The sequence below is a fragment of the Mobula hypostoma genome, chromosome 6, assembly GCF_963921235.1.
Source record: "Mobula hypostoma chromosome 6, sMobHyp1.1, whole genome shotgun sequence".
Taxonomy (NCBI): Eukaryota; Metazoa; Chordata; class Chondrichthyes; order Myliobatiformes; family Myliobatidae; genus Mobula; species Mobula hypostoma.
In genome coordinates this window covers 40731097-40747318 of record NC_086102.1, presented here as the reverse complement: position 1 = coordinate 40747318, position 16222 = coordinate 40731097, and the positions used below count along the sequence as shown (strand labels likewise).

At 40.7% G+C, this 16222-nt stretch overlaps 1 protein-coding gene across 9 annotated transcripts in view; it reads left to right on the top strand.

Annotated features, from left to right (window-relative positions):
* The window catches only part of stxbp5l (syntaxin binding protein 5L), a 348597-nt gene that overhangs the window by 80371 nt on the left and 252004 nt on the right, over positions 1-16222 (top strand). For all 9 annotated transcript variants that reach the window (XR_010018308.1, XM_063050648.1, XM_063050644.1 and 6 more), the window contains exon 3: positions 14064-14145. Coding sequence is in view for 8 of the 9 variants with exons in the window: in XM_063050648.1 (XP_062906718.1) it covers positions 14064-14145 (82 nt within the window). In the remaining variant the exon portion in view is untranslated. The remainder of the gene's footprint in view (positions 1-14063; positions 14146-16222) is intronic.

Sequence of the window (16222 nt, the reverse complement as noted above, 5' to 3'; positions counted from 1 at the left end):
TGCCTGTCCAATTACACCCATGTAACCAATAGACCTTCTAACCCTGTACGTCTTTTGAATGTGGGAGGAAACCAGAGCACTTGGAGGAAGACCACATGATCACAGGGAGAACGTACAAACTCCTCACGGACAGCGACAGAATTGCATGTGGGTCATTGGCCTGTAATAGCATTCTACTAACCACGACACTACAGTGCCACCTCAATTTCAGAAGGTCAGCTGTTTCTTATAGTTGACCTTCTGGATTCTTCCATATTTCTTAGTTGCATCCAGTGTCTTTCGCAAATTGGATGCACCAGTTCTGCTGACACTGAGGAAGGAGTGATGCTGGGTGTCCACAGTATTCACTCTCCTTCAGATAGAATATTACTTCATAACGCTAAAAGAAACAAGAATATGTTCTGGGTGGAGATGTTGGTGCACATCACCAAAAGTGGCTTTCAAAGGACTGAATTGGCCAAATTCTGGAGCACACAGTTGTCATATTGAGGCTGCTGTAGGTAGTAAGTAGATTACTATAAGAACAGACATTTGTTCTGGAATATGGTTTCCATAAAAAAAAAGTTTGTGTAATTAGTATGCAGTCATTGTATTGTCAATCTTCAGAACATAGATAGCTGGTGGATGTACGGTAGATGGTAAATGAAATAAGATAAACCTTCTTGACCTCATCTTCATCAATCTATGTACATACCTGTAGCAGATGCATTTGTCTGCCCAAGAAGTACATGGTAATCTGCCTCAATGACTGTTGTGTGGTAGCACTTACATTTACCATGATGAAATGCTTTGAGAGGTGGTCATGAAGCCTATCATCTCCTCCTTGAGGAGCAACCTGGATCTGCTCCAATTTGCCTACCTTCACAACATGTCAACAGCAGATGCAGTTTCATTGGCTCTTCACTCAGCTTTAGAACACCTGGCCAATGAAGATACATTCATCAGGATGCCCTTCATTGACTACAGCTCAACATTCCACACTATCAGTATCTTTCTGTACAACTGAATCCTCAATTTCCTCACTGGTTGACTTCAGTTAGCACTGTTAGTACAGATTGACAGCAATACCTCCAAACTCACCACCAGCACAGGTACACCATAGGGCTGTGTTTATCTCCCTGCTCTATTCATTTTTGTTGACCAAAAATCAAAGTTGATGACAAATTAACATATGGAAGAGAGATTGGAAAATCTGGTTGAATGGTTACACAGCAACAAACTGTCACTCAACATTAGCAGAACTAAAGAGCTGATTATTGACCACAGGAGGAAGAAACCAGAGGTCCATCAGCCAGACCTCATTAGGGGAACAGGTGGAAAAGGTCAGTAGCTTTAGATACTCTGCATTAGCATATCAGAGGAGCTGTCCTTGGACCAGCACATAAGTGTCATCATAAAGAAGGCATGACAACGGCTCTATGTTATTAGTATTTTGCGTGGATTTGTCATGTCACCAAAAACCTTGACAAACTTTTATAGCTGCACGGTAGACAGTATCTAAATGGTTGCACCCAGCCTGGTACAGAAACATCAATTCCCAGCAATGGAATAGTCTACAGAAAGTGGTGGTTACAGCTAAGTCCATCACAAGCAAATCTATCCTTACCATTACTTGAAGCGTGCCACAAGAAAGCAGCATCCATCAAAGACTCCCACCATCCAGACCATGCCCCCTTCTCACTACTACCATTGAGCAAAAGGTACTGAAGTCTCAGATCCCATACCACTAGGTTCAGGTACAGTTATTATCTGACAACCATTGGGCTCTTGAACTAGTGCAGTAAACTTCATTGACCTGTACTCTACAACCTGTAACCTTACATTCAAGGGCTCTTTACAACTTGTTCTCAGTATTATTTGTATTTTCAGAGTTTGAATTTTGCACACTGTCAATCTTTGTTTATGAATAGTTTTTGTAAAACTCTATTGTATTACTGTAAATGCCTACACAAAAATGAATCTCAGGGTAGTATATGGTAAGTATAAATTCACTTTGAATAGCATTGATTGAAAATAACTACTGCGCAGTCCCTGCGGAGCACCGGAGCACCACTGCTTGCAGCTCCCGGTTCATATCATACAGGGCTGTAGCAAGGACAAGAACTACAGGCCGATTGATAGTGGGGAAGTTACCAGAGAGAATTCTGAGAGGCAGGATCTACCAGCATTTGGATAAACAAAGTCTGATTAGGAGGAGCATACAGAAAATGCTGGAGGAACTCAGCAGGTCAGACAGCATCTACGGAGTGTAGATTTGTGCATGGAAGTCACAACTGAGAAATCTTTTAGTGTTTTGAAGAAATAACTAAAATGGTCAATAAGGACAGAGCCATAGTTATTATCTATTTGGACTTTAGCACGGCCTTTGACAAGGTCTTGCATGGTGGATTCATTTAGAGTAGGAGGAAACTGGAGCTGCTGGGAAAAACCTACACATTCCATGGGGAGAGCATACAGAGACCCCTTACAGATGGCGTCTGAACTCTGAACTCTGACACCTCTAGCTGTAATGGTGTCGTGCTAACTGCTGTGCTACCTTGGCTACCAAGGAGAGGAGAAGATAGCAGCGCGACGCAGCTCACAGCGGCCATTCCGGTGGTGATGTCTGTTACTTGTCAAGTAGGGTGCCGTGCACAATCCTGATTTGATGGAGACAGACATGAGAGCACGGAGGAACATCTGGTGAAACTCCTGAAATGCCTGCTTATCTGCTGTTGCTACTGTGTGGTCCAAAATCTCTGGAGGGGAAGGCCCCGAGTCCTTGGCTTTGCTTGTTGCTCAGCGGCCGGGGCAAGGTCAAAGCGCTCGGCAGAGGATGGTGCTCAGTGCTCGGTGTCGAAGGGCTGGTTGGAGGCTCAAAGTTTTCGGACAGACTCAGAGCCTGCTGCGGTCGGGTGCTTCCAATGGTGCTGTATCAGCAAGTTTGTGGCGCTTGGAGGTTCTTGGCAGGGAGAGTTTCTCCCTTCTACCGTCTGTGTGAGATGATGAGGCTATCGGGACTTTGAGACTTTTTTTTTTACCGTGGCCATGGTCTGCTCTTTATCAAATTATGGCATTGCTTTGCACTGTTGTAACTATATATTATAATTATGTGGTTTTGTTAGTTTTAGTCTTGGTTTGTCGTATGTTTCTTGTGATATCATTCTGGAGGAACATTGTATCATTTTTTAATGCGTGCATTTCTAAATGACAATAAATGAGGACTGAGTGTCCTCATAATCTAAAAAAAATTAGGGGGTGTTGTTGATAATATAGGAAGTTATCATAGATCACAGGAAGATCTGGATCAGTTAGTGGTGGTCTAAGGAATGGCAAATAGATTTCAATACAGGTAAATGTGAGGTGATGCATTTTGGAACGTTACAGAGAAGATTCACTAGAATGATTCCGGGAATGAGAGGGTTAACATATGAGGAACGTTTGTCCGCTCTTGGACTGTATTCCTTGGAGTTTAGAAGAATGAGGGGAGCCCTCATAGAAACATTTCGAATGTTAAAAGGCATGGACAGAGTGGATGTGGCAAAGTTGTTTCCCATGATGGGGAAGTCTAGTACGAGAGGGCATGACTTAAGGATTGAAGGGCGCCCTTTCAGAACAGAAATGCGAAGAAATTTTTTTAGTCAGAGGGTGGTGAATCTATGGAATTTGTTGCCACGGGCAGCAGTGGAGGCCAAGTCATTGGGTGTATTGAAGGCAGAGATTGATAGGTATCTGAGTAGCCAGGGCATCAAAGGTTATGGTGAGAAGGTGGGGGAGTGGGACTAAATAGGAGAATGGATCAGCTCATGATAAAATGGCAGAGCAGACTCGATGGGCTGAATGGCCTACTTCTCCTTTGTCTTATGGTCTTATGGTCAAAATACAGGACTCGTACTGTAAATAGTAGGGCCCTAGGGAATGTAATGCAACACAGGGACTTAGGAGAAGAAGTGCATAGTTTGTTGAAGATAGGTACATGTGTAGAGAGGGTAGTGGCAAAGGCATTTACCACATGGCCTTCATCAGTCAGGCCATTAAGTATAGGAGTTCAAATATAGTTACTGTGTACAAATTGTTGGTGAGACTAAACTGGGAGTATTGTGTACTGTTTTGGTCACCCTGTGATAGCAAAATTGTGGTTAAACTAAAAAGTGCAGAAAAGATTTACAAGGATATTGTCTGGACTGGAGGGCCTGAGTTATAAGGGGAGGTTAGCCAGGCAAGGTTTCTGTTCCTTGAAATGTAGGAGAATGAGGAGGTAACTTCATAGAAATGTTTAAAATTTATGAGCAGCATAGATAAAGTGGACGGTAACAATCTTGCAGTCTTTTCCCATAGACAAGGGAGTCCAAAACTAGGGCAAGGGCTGGATATGGTTAAAGTGAGAGAGGAAAGATTTAAAGGAGACGTGAGGGGCAACTTTAAAGAGTGTTGTGTATATGGAATGAGCTGCCTAAGGAAGCACTTGAGATAGGTTACAATAGAATTATTTAAGAAGCACTTGGACAAGTACATGGAGTGCTGAAGTTTGGAAGGATATGGGCCAATCACAAGAAATTGGGACTGACTGGATGGCAGCTGGGTTCAGTATGGACTGATTGGGCCCAATGGCCTATATCCATGTTGTATTATTCTATGACTCAATGTCAAATGGCAATGAGGAGACGTACAGGAATAAGAAAGTTTGGCTGGTTGAGTGGTGTCATAAAAACCCATACATACCCAATGTTAGCAAGACCAGGGAATTAATTGTGGACGTCAGGAGGAAGTTGAGAGAATATGCACCAGTCCTCATTGAGGGGTTAGCAGTGGAAAGAGTGAGCCCCTTCAAGTCATTGGATGTTAACATCTCAGCCCAACACATTGATGCAGTCTTGAACAAGGCACACCAATGACTCCGCTTCATCAGGAGTCTGAGGAGAATTGGCATGTCACCAAAGACTCTTACAAATTTCTATATACTTATCGTGGAGAGCGTTCTGACAGGTTGCATCATGAACTCCAATGCACAACATCACAACACATTGCTGTGTTTCAGACACAGGAGCAAACCTAGCAACCACTGAGGCTGTCTTCACAAGGCGACCCTGCAAGAAGATGCCATCCATCATTAAGGATCCTCACCATCCTCCTCTTACACGTGTATCCTGTACGCGCTCTCTCCTCTTTACTGCCATCAGTGAGGAGGTACAGGAGTCTGAAGACCTGCACAATGATTTAGAACCAGCTTCTTTCTAAATGGTCCATGAATTCTATTTTATTATTCCCTTTATTGTTGCACTATTTATTTATTTATTTTGTAATTTATATTCATTCTATTCTTTTCACTATACTGCTGCTGCAAAACAGCAGATTTCACGGCGTGTAAGTCAGGATTGTAAACCTGATTCTGATTTTGATTGTAAGATGACACTAATCAATTTTATTTATTTAACATGCTGTAAGGTTTCACTGCTAATGTAATGGCCTCTCTCTAATATTTCACTGCTAAGGTAATGGTTTCTCTGTAGCAGCAATGTTTGGGTTATGACTAGAGATAACGGGGTATGTTAGCCAATGTGTTGCATGTTGTTCTTTCTTGTATGTCTGGGAGAGGGATTTCACGGTCTTTTGCTGGGGAGAGAGGAGGAGAGAAAATGCGAATGGAGAGAGTTGGTAGACCGCAGGATGGAGTGGACTTGGAGCGAGGGTCCGAAGGTCAGTGATGATCAGAGGATGTTGATGGTGAACGAACGGCCTTACAAGTGAGCTCTAACGTTTGCGCATCAGACTGTTTCATGAGAATGGGCCCTTTTTTTTGTTTCTTTACTAACCATATAGTCAAATTAAGAATTATAAAGCTCAATCGTTTAATCGCATATTGTGTACTGTTTGTTTTTCATGGTACTGATTTGTAATGGGACACATCATGCAGCATCCACCCAAACGAGATTTTTTAAGTTTGGCTGGGCAGGGGGCTATTATCCCCTATATTAAGCCGTGAGCAGAACCAAGAGTTACATTTAATTTGGTTATTTGTTTGCTTACTCAGCAAGCAAATGTCCATTTTCTTGCCATCTACTGCTATCCTCACTAATTGTCACACTTCCAAGCATTTTGACAAATGTAACACGTGCAGTATGCTGGAGGAATTCAGCGGGTCAAACGGTATGGAGAGGAATAAAGAGTTGATGGTTTGGGCTGAGAGGCTGACATCTGGAGGAAAAAAATTTCCCTTCGCACTAATGTCTGCTGTTATTATCTCTCAAAACTGCAAAAATTGGTCCTTAACTGACCATCATCAAATCAGAAAAATAACGTCATTATTCTTGATTTCTGCAATGATGGAAATCTGTTAGCCATGCTGATACTAACTTGTTTATTGCATGGATGTCAATCATGCAAACTGTCTTTTGTTGAACTTTATTGAAAGCCTTTCCTGCGGAAAAAAACTCATGTTCTGCTTCCCCATAATCATCTTTCTACCATCATCCAAAATTTTAGCCAGGTTCAAGAAGCGAAGTTTGTCTTTAACAAAAGTTACAGCTCTCTTTTATTAAATTGAACTTTTCTAAGTTCATGTTAAATTTTTTTGTAGCAAAAAATAAACTTGGAATTGAGCAGCTGAAGCAGCTTCTGCAGAATGATTGAAGTTTTAGGTCAAGACCATGCATCAGAATGCTGCTTGACTTGCTCGAGTACTTGCAGCAATTTATCTTTTTCTCCAGATTCCATCTGCACTCTTATTAATCTTGTCCTTGCGTATTGTTTCTAAATGCATCACTTGACTAGAGTTAAAGCAATTTCCATTTGCTAGCTTGGAATAACTTTGCATGTAAAATTATGAAAAGGGCAAGAAAATTGTTTCCACTGGTAGGTGAGACTAGAACCAGGGGTCATAGCATCAAGATTCGGGGGAGTTAGGATGGAAATGGGGAAGAACTGCTTTTCCCAAAGAGTTGGTGAATCTGTGGAATTCTCTGCCAAATGAAGCAGTGGAGATGACCTCAGTAAATATATTTAAGACAAGGCTGGATAGATTTTGGCATAGTAGGGGAATTGAGGTGTACGGTTAAAGGCAGGTAAGTGGAGATGAGTCCGTGGCCAGATCAGCCATGATCTTATTGAATAGTGGAGCAGGCTTAATGGGCCAGATGGCCTACTCCTGCTCCTATTTCTTATATCTCTCACTTTTCCTGAAATTCCTGTTTTTGTTCTTCAGACATTAAACTTCGTAGTCTGGCTATTTTATTTCCCATAATCTGTCACAGAAAACCCTCAACTTATTTCAATTTTTATCATTGGTTCCAAGGTGGAGCAGTATTTCAAACCCTTTCCTCTTCATCGATGTCATGTACTTAATTGAATTATTATTTATTTATAACAATCCCACCCTACTCAATCACACCCATGTGACCAATTAATGTACTAATCCATACATCTTTGGAATGTGGGAGGAATGACGTCTATCAACATGGTATCAGTGAGGCAACATGTGTAATTCTTGGCCCAAACATTGAAATAAGTGATTTTAAAACAGCAGTTAACCAATGTGGCATGAAGAAGTCAGTGGAAGTCTCTTTTCACTGACCATATACAATAATGATTTAACAATATGCTTAAATTTAAATTACAAATATGATGGTTACTTATTAATTCTTTGGCCATCATATAAGATCGTCAGAAACGTAGTACATACTGTATGTGAGCATACATGTCATTCAAATCATGTCATTATGTCACCAGTGCAGAATTATACCATAAGACTATCAGGCGTAGGAGCAGAATTAGGCCATTCAGCCCATCGAGTTTGCTCCAGCATTCCATAATGGCTGATCCCAGATCCCACTCAACCCATACCTTCAGGCAGGAGGTACAAAAGCCTTGGGTCTCACACCACCAGGTTCAGGAACAATGATTAACCTACAAGCATCAGGCTGTTGACCCTGCATGCTCAGATTACTTGACTCACCTCAACCCTAAACTGATTCCATGACCTACAGTCTCGATGACTATGCACCTTATGTTCTCAGTATTTTTTATTTGCACAATTTGTCTTCTTTTGTACCTTAGTTGTTTGTCACTCTTTATAGTTTTTCATAAATCATATTGCATTTCTTTATTGTCCTAAAATGCCTGTAAGAGAATGAATCTTAAGGTTGTATATGCTGACATATACACTCTGTAGACATTTTATTACGTACACCTGCTTGTTAATGTAAATATTTAATCAACCAGTCATATGGCTTCAAGTCAATGTATCAAAGCATGCAAACAGGGTCAAGAGGTTCAGTTGTTCAGACCAAATATCAGAATGGGGAAGAAATGTGATCATGGACTTTGACCGTGGAATAATTATTGATGTTACCCGGGGTGTTTTGAGTATCTCAGAAACTGCTGATTACATGGAATTTTCATGTACAGCTGTCTCAGGGAATGGCATGAAAAACGTAAAACATCCGGTGAGTGGCAGTTCTATGGGTATAAACACTTTCTCAATGAGAGGTCAGAGGAGAATGGCTAGCCTGGTTCAAGCTGACAGCACTGCAATAGTAACTCAAATAACCAGATGTTACAGTAGTGTTGTGCAGAAGGTGAACCTTGAAGTGGATGAGCCACAGCAGCAGAAGACCACACCAGATTCCACTCCTGTATTTAATAAAGTGGTCTGAGTGTACATACTTTGAGAATAAATTTACGTTGATTTTGACTTTGAAAATTATAATTTAAAGGCTAACTACACGGAATAAGCTCAGAGGAAATGGTACAACTACAACATTTAAAAGACATTTAGGTAGGTACATTGATAGGAAAAGTTTAGAAAGAGGCCAAGGGTAAAGAAATGGGATTAGCTCAAGTAGACAATTTGGGCAGTAAAGGCGTGTTGGGGTCAAGGGCCTTTTTCCGTGCTGTATAATTCTATGACTAAAATTATAGCTTGCAGAAAAGATGACGACTCTGGTTCTCTGTTACCTAACAAAGGGCCACAACCATTAATTTGAAAAAAAGCTTTCATGTTTTTACACAAGCTTTGACCATCTGCAGCTACTTCATCCATGATCAGCCTACCATCTAAAAATGCATAATTTCTCTGATAAATGTACAGTATTTAAATACAGTATATATGTAATTACTTGGGACATGAAGCACCCAATCATAAATATAAGAGATTCTGCTTGCAAGAAGATTTTACACCATTCAGAACAGACTGATAACTGGCAAGAAATGTACCAGCCACATTGCCAGATGCCAAGAACTGCATTTGAGAGTCAAACAACTCATCCTTTCCATTCAGTAGTATCCCATCACTCCCTGTGCAGCAGAATATTGGAGATCACCGTAGACCGGAAACTCAATTGGGCCAGGCACTTAAATGCTGTGGCTACGAAACAGGTCAGAGGCTAGTTATCCTGAAATAAGTGACTTCCTTTCAGACTCCCAAAGCTCTTCCAACTTTATTAAGTCAGAATGTGAAGGAGGATGTGCTGTTTGCTGAGGTGACAAAATTCCAATAACTCTCAAGAAACTCAAGACTGTCAAGTGCTGTCTTGATTAGTTTCATGATCATTAAGTTTCTTAATACTGTCACTATGCACCAGGATAATGTTACATCAACTACATTTACTTGTTGATGTTCTCTGTTTGGTTACTGACACAGACAACAGAATAGGCCCTTCATCCCCTGATGTCTATGCTAACTATGAACACAATCCTGCCTGTGCAGAGTCTATCTCCCTCCATTCCCAGCCTGTTCATGTACCAGCATTGCTCTTAAACACTGCTATTATATCTGCTTCCGTCACTTCCCTTGACAGTGTATTCCAGGCACTTACTCTGCTTGGGGGTGAGGACAACTTGACTCATAATTCCCCTTCACACTTTGCCCCTCTTACATTAACGCTACATATATATTCTAATAAGGCCACTGTACATACTCTGATGCTGCAGAGAAAACAGCATAAGGTTATCCCACCTCTCCTTATAACTAATGCCCTCTAATCCAGGCAACATCTTGGTGAAACCCTTCTTCGCCTTTTCCTGTAATATGGCAACCAGAACTGCACGCAATATTCCCAGTGTGGTCTAGCTAACATTTTATACTGCTGCAACATGACTTCCAAGTTTTATACTCAACACCCAGATCAATGAAGGCAATAATGCTGTACACTGCCTTTACTCTTTACAGGAAGCTATGGACTTGCATGCTAAGATAATTTGCTATGTCAGTGTCGTAACAGTTCTGTCATTTACTGTATATCTCCTTTTACACTTGACCTTCCAAAGTGGAATACTTACACACTTCTGGATTAATCTCTATCTGCCATTTCTCTATCCACAGTTCCCATTAGACAATATCATGCTGAATCCTTTGACAACCTTCCTCACTGTCCATGACTCAAATCAAGTTTTGTATCAGCTACAAACTTACTAATCAGCCCATGTACAACTTTGCCCACAAACATTGGAGGTCCCAGCAGTGATCTTTGTGGAATACTATTGGTCACAGATCTCCAGTCAGAATAATTCACCACTATCTTCTGTCTTCTCTGGTTAAGCTAAACTTGAATCTAATCTGCGTGGCATTCATGGATCCCATGTGACCAGACCATGAGTCAAAGAAGCAAAATCAGGCCATTTGGCCTATTGAGTCTGGTCTGCCATTCTACCATGGTTAATTTATCTTGCCCCTCAACCCTATTTGCCTACCTTCTTTCTGTAACGGTTGACAAGTTGTTAAGGACCTATCAACCTATGATTTAAATAGATTTGGCATCCACAGCCATTCATGGCAATGAATTCCACAGATTCACCACACACTAGTTAAAAAAAAAAATTCCTTCTTGTGTCTGTTCTAAATAGACATCTCTCTATTCTGAGGCTGTGCCTTCTGGTCCTAGATTCTTCAGCTATAGGAAACATCTCCACCTCCACTTTGTCTAGGCCTTTCAATATTCAATCGGTTTAAATGAGATACCCCCTCATTCTTCTAAACTCTAGCGAGTACAGGCCCAAAGCGACCAATTGTTCGTGCATTAACCCTTTCATTTTCAGAATCATTCTTGTGAATCTTCTCTGGACCCACTCCAATGCCTGCACATTTTCCCTTAGATAAGGGGCCCAAAACTGTTCACAATACTTCGAGTGTAGTCTGACCAATGCCTTACAAAGCCTCAGCATCATATTGTTGCTTTTATATTCTAGTCCTCTTTTGCTTTTTGACTACATTTGCAACATCTCTCATCATCCAAGGTTCCTAACCTTGCCATCCTTGTCTTTTTTTCCTCAAAGGAACATGTTGATGCTGAATTCTGATCAGATGGACTAGCCCAATAACAACTGATCCCCATCTACTTTCCCCAGACCCTATCTAACACTGTTGTAAATAGCTTTTCCCCAAAATCCCTAACTATCTGAAAACTTAAGAAGTTACGATCACTGTTCCCAAAATGCTCTTCCAGTGAGATTTAGATCACCAAGCCAAGCTGATTACCCAATACAACATTTAGTACAGCCCCTCCCATAGTTGGATTATCTACATATAGTGTCAGGAAACCTTCATGGACATGCCTAACAAATTCTACCCTATATGCCTCTGGCATTAAAGGAATTCCAGTCACGATTGGAGAAGTACAAGTCACCCACCATAACTGCCCTATTGCTTTTATATTTTTCCACAATCTACCTACAAATCCATTCCTCTGTCTCTCGCGTTCTACTGGGAGACCTGTAGTACAGCCCCATCATAGAGGCTGCACCTTTCTTATTCTTCAGCTCTGCCCACTTTGTCTTACTTGATGAACTGTCCAGGGTGTTCTCTCCAGACACTCTGTGATATTCTCCCTCGTCAGTACTGCCACTCCCCACCTCTTTTTCATCCTTCCCTATTGCAGCTGAAACGTCCGAATCATAGAAACATAGAAAATAGGTGCAGGAGTAGGCCATTCGGCCCTTCGAGCCTGCACCGCCATTCAGTATGATCATGGCTGATCATCCAACTCAGAACCCTGTACCTGCCTTCTCTCCATACCCCCTGATCCCTTTAGCCACAAGGGCCATATCTAACTCCCTCTTAAATATAGCCAATGAACTGGCCTCAACTGTTTCCTGTGGCAGAGAATTCCACAGATTCACCACTCTCTGTGTGAAGAAGTTTTTCCTCATCTCAGTCCTAAAAGGCTTCCCCTTTATCCTCAAACTGTGACCCCTCGTTCTGGACTTCCCCAACATCGGGAACAATCTTCCTGCATCTAGCCTGTCCAATCCCTTCAGGATTTTATACGTTTTAATAAGATCCCCCCTCAATCTTCTAAATTCCAACGAAAGTATAAGCCTAGTCGGGAGCTGCCAATTCTGCCGTTTTTATTTCAGCCATGTTTTTGTAATGGCTGCAACATTATAGTTTGATGTACTAATATAGACCTTAAGATAATCTACCTTAACCATAATACTTCTTCCATTGAAATTAATATATTTTAGCCCATCGTCCCCACCATGTTTGTTAAATTGGCTTAGCCTTCCCTTCATTTCAGCCCCTTTCTTTCCCTAACCTCTAACTTCTCTCAGTTTCATGTTTGCTGACCAGTTTCCATATCCCAAAAATGTAAAGGTTGACAAGTTAATTGGCCACTGTAGTCTGAGCCTATCATGTAGTTGAGTGGTGAAGTATAGGGCAGACATGGGGAAAAAGGTGGGATTAGTGCAGGATTGGCATTAATGGATTCTTGGTGGGCTGAAGAGCTGTTTCTGTGATGTTATGGCTCTATTTGCAAAACACTCTTTGTCTCTTCTTACAGTATTTACATTTGAGGCATTCAGCACCAGTCTAAACCTAATGATGTGATAGTCTCTCCTGCTGTAGGTGTTCTACTGATTCTTGGTGCACTCGGACAAACTTATTCCCCAGCACCTGCTGCCTGACTTGCTGAGTTCCTCCAGTGCCTTGTGTGTGTTGCTCAAGATTTCTAGCATTTGCGGAATCTCTTGTGTTTATGCTTGTTTTTTTAACCGGGATAGGAAGATACCATGTGATTAGTCATTTGTGGAAATGACCCACCTTCATTCAGAATGTTCTGTACTTCATTCAGTGATGTATTTGAACATATCACCCTGGAATCACATCTGTGGTTACATATGTGTTTGCACTCCTAAACATTTAATGTAATGTTATTGTAACTCTCCTATCCTTTTTGCCTCTTGCAATACAGCTATGCCACGTATGATGCCATGGACCCAACTGCGTCTTCTGAAATCCTTGTGCTTCCAATTTTCCAAACTGGTAGAGAATAGAATGCTCAATGTGGACCCCAGTTAATTTGAACTTCCACATCTGCCTTGCCTCCTTCTCTCTGCATGGTGATGTTCCAGCTGTGAGGTGGCCACCTCCTGAAACTTGCCACTGACTTAACATCTAGATTCTAATTTTGCATCGTGTTGTTGCTTTTTCCTTCTGCTGATGTGATGAAGTGATCTTTATGGATGGCATGCAAAACAAAGTTTTCCAATGTACATGTGACAATAACAAACTAATTAGTGTGGTGTCAGATACTGCTCGGGTTTTAAACCTGTATTTTGAGATACTTGGTTGATCATACATCATTCAATTATAGTTAGTTAGGATGCAGGAAACATTTAGAATTTCTGATGTGGCAGAATGTGTGCATCCATTGTGATTGAGGAACTCTGCCGTATATCTATTTGTTATTGTAACTAAAAATTCTATATGAAGCCAACACTCAACAGCTGCCCACTTCAAGGTTTTATTTAATAAATGTTACTTTCTTGTCTGCAGGGATTCCAAGGCTTACCAATACCTGACCTTAACATTCTTTTGAAATTGCACTACATTTAAGCTGCACTCTATGTAACCACCATCCACTCTAGCATCTACTTTGGCACTTAATATAAATCAAATATAGATATTTGGTGAGAATTAATTAAGGAGTTCTGAATAAACTGAGAATATATGCAATATGTAGAAAACTCTAACTATAAGAAACTCCAGTTTCCTGTTTAAATAAATACTGCTATAAAGCTTGCAGTTTTTACATCTGAATGCTTTTTGTGTGAACAGTTAATGGCAGATTCCTTGACTTCAGTTCAATCAGACTAGGTCGTCCTGGAGTTGACTGCTATTGCCAACATGATAGCGGGGCAGCTGTGCTGCAACTTCAATTCTTGATAAATGAGGTAAGCTAACAATTCTAATTATGTGCTTTTTGATAAACACAGCATAGTGCAGTGGTCTACTTTTAAAAGGTGCAGGATTATCTAGATTTAGGAGTGTGGCTCAGACCCTAGGCTATTTTGCAAGATCAGCTCACTTGAATAATTTGCCAAGCTGATTGATTAACTTGGAAGATCACCTCGGAGTGGGTGGTGTCTTAGAATGGCTGTGACATTGCCATGGCCTTCGAATTAGGAAAAGTACTTATTTTTTGAAGTATTGTAGTGTAACAATTTGCATAGAATTGCCACACTATCTTTTCCTTGTTTTGCTGATAGAGTAGTGGTTACAAAAAGCATTAGTTGCAAAATTTACTAATGAGTTTGAGTAATTAGGTTTAACAGGTTTCGGCAATGGTGGGAAAGGTTATTTTTCCTTTGGTAAGCTATCAATAAAGATATGTTTGATTGTTGTCATCTATAGATATACTGTATGTATTTTATTTAATGCATTCATCTTTACTAAGTCTTTTAAAGCCAGATGATCTTACTTCATTCCTCACAGTAAGCATCGTTACTTGCGTATTCCTGAACGTAACTTTCCTGCTCTCTTCCCTCTTCCTTTGGCTCTCCTGTAGTTCAAGTTTCTGGCTTGAATATATTTAATGACATTGCTTCCACATCCCTTGGAAGTAGATTCACAAATCTTTGAGGTGTGAAATTCCTTTTTGTCCTATCTTGATTTTGAAAATATTTCCTTTAGTTCTAGATACCTCTACTAAGGGAAACAGACTCCAAGTCCATCCTGTCAATTTCCCACAAAGTCACATGTTTCTGTTTGAACATCCTGTCCAATAATTTATCTTTCCCAATGTTAACCACTTCATCGATGGGTGATACCACCAACACCCAATGAAATTTGTATCAAAACTTCCTTTCATACTCCATGTGCCTTGCAGTGTAGATCAATTTCCCATTTGCCTTCCTAATTACCTGCTGAATCTGCATGCTAATCCTTTGTGCATAATGACAATCAGATCCTTTTGTACAATTTGCACCATTTAAAAAATAATTTTGCTTTTTTTGCTACAACTTCTAACCTTTCATTTTACCACATTATATTCCATTTGTCAACTTCTTGCCTGCACACTTAATATATCTATATCCCTTTACAACTTCTTCATAACTTGCCAATCCACATATCTTTGTATTATCAGGAACCAAGCCGTTGATATATATTGTAAATTGTTGAGGGGCCAGCACTGATCCCTGTAGCATCCCACTGGATATTTATTGCCAGTCTGAAAATGACCCATTTATCTTGCTTCTCTATTGTTTAACCAGTCACCTATTCATGCCAATATGCATTTAGAATCTCTGCCATTTCTCTGCTTATCTGTTTCTTTGTCGTACAGCCATTCATTCTCAGTGGAACATGCCCCTGCAGTGAATTATGAAATATTTCTTCTGTTCTGCCACTGGTGATATACTGTTTTACATTTTAATCTGTTTTCCCAGTTGTCACTTCAGTCAACCAATCCTCATAGTAATATAATTGGCTTTGTTCAAGTTTAGGTTGTGTTTTTTTTGGTCCCAAATTGCTCACTCTCAATCTGAAGTTGAAATACAGTCATACTCTTTCCTTGGACATCCTTTTCTAGAGATTATTAATCAATTGTGTCTGATTAAACAGGACCTCCAGTGTTGTGATCTCAGGATTGCTACCTGTGCCATTTGTTTGTGAGGCCAGAAATAGGAAGGTTATCCAGTTTAACACATGGCTAAAGAAACGGTGCAGAGGGAAGGCTTCAGATTGGGCTCTATCCTAGGGAAGACGGGACCTTTACATATAGGGCAGTTTGCTCCTGAACTGGAGGGGACTAATATCTTTACTATCTTGTGGGAAAGGTTTGCTAGTGCAGCACGGGGGTGGGGGTAGCGGGGCAGGGTGTTGCGGTTCAACTAGCATTGCAAGGGTATGGGAACCTGACCTCCAGAGCAGATAATGGAATGGTTGTGGGCAAAGTTGTTGATAACTCTACATACAAATCAAAAGATTGACCATAATGGGGCTAATGTTTTGGGGTATGTTTATTTCAAT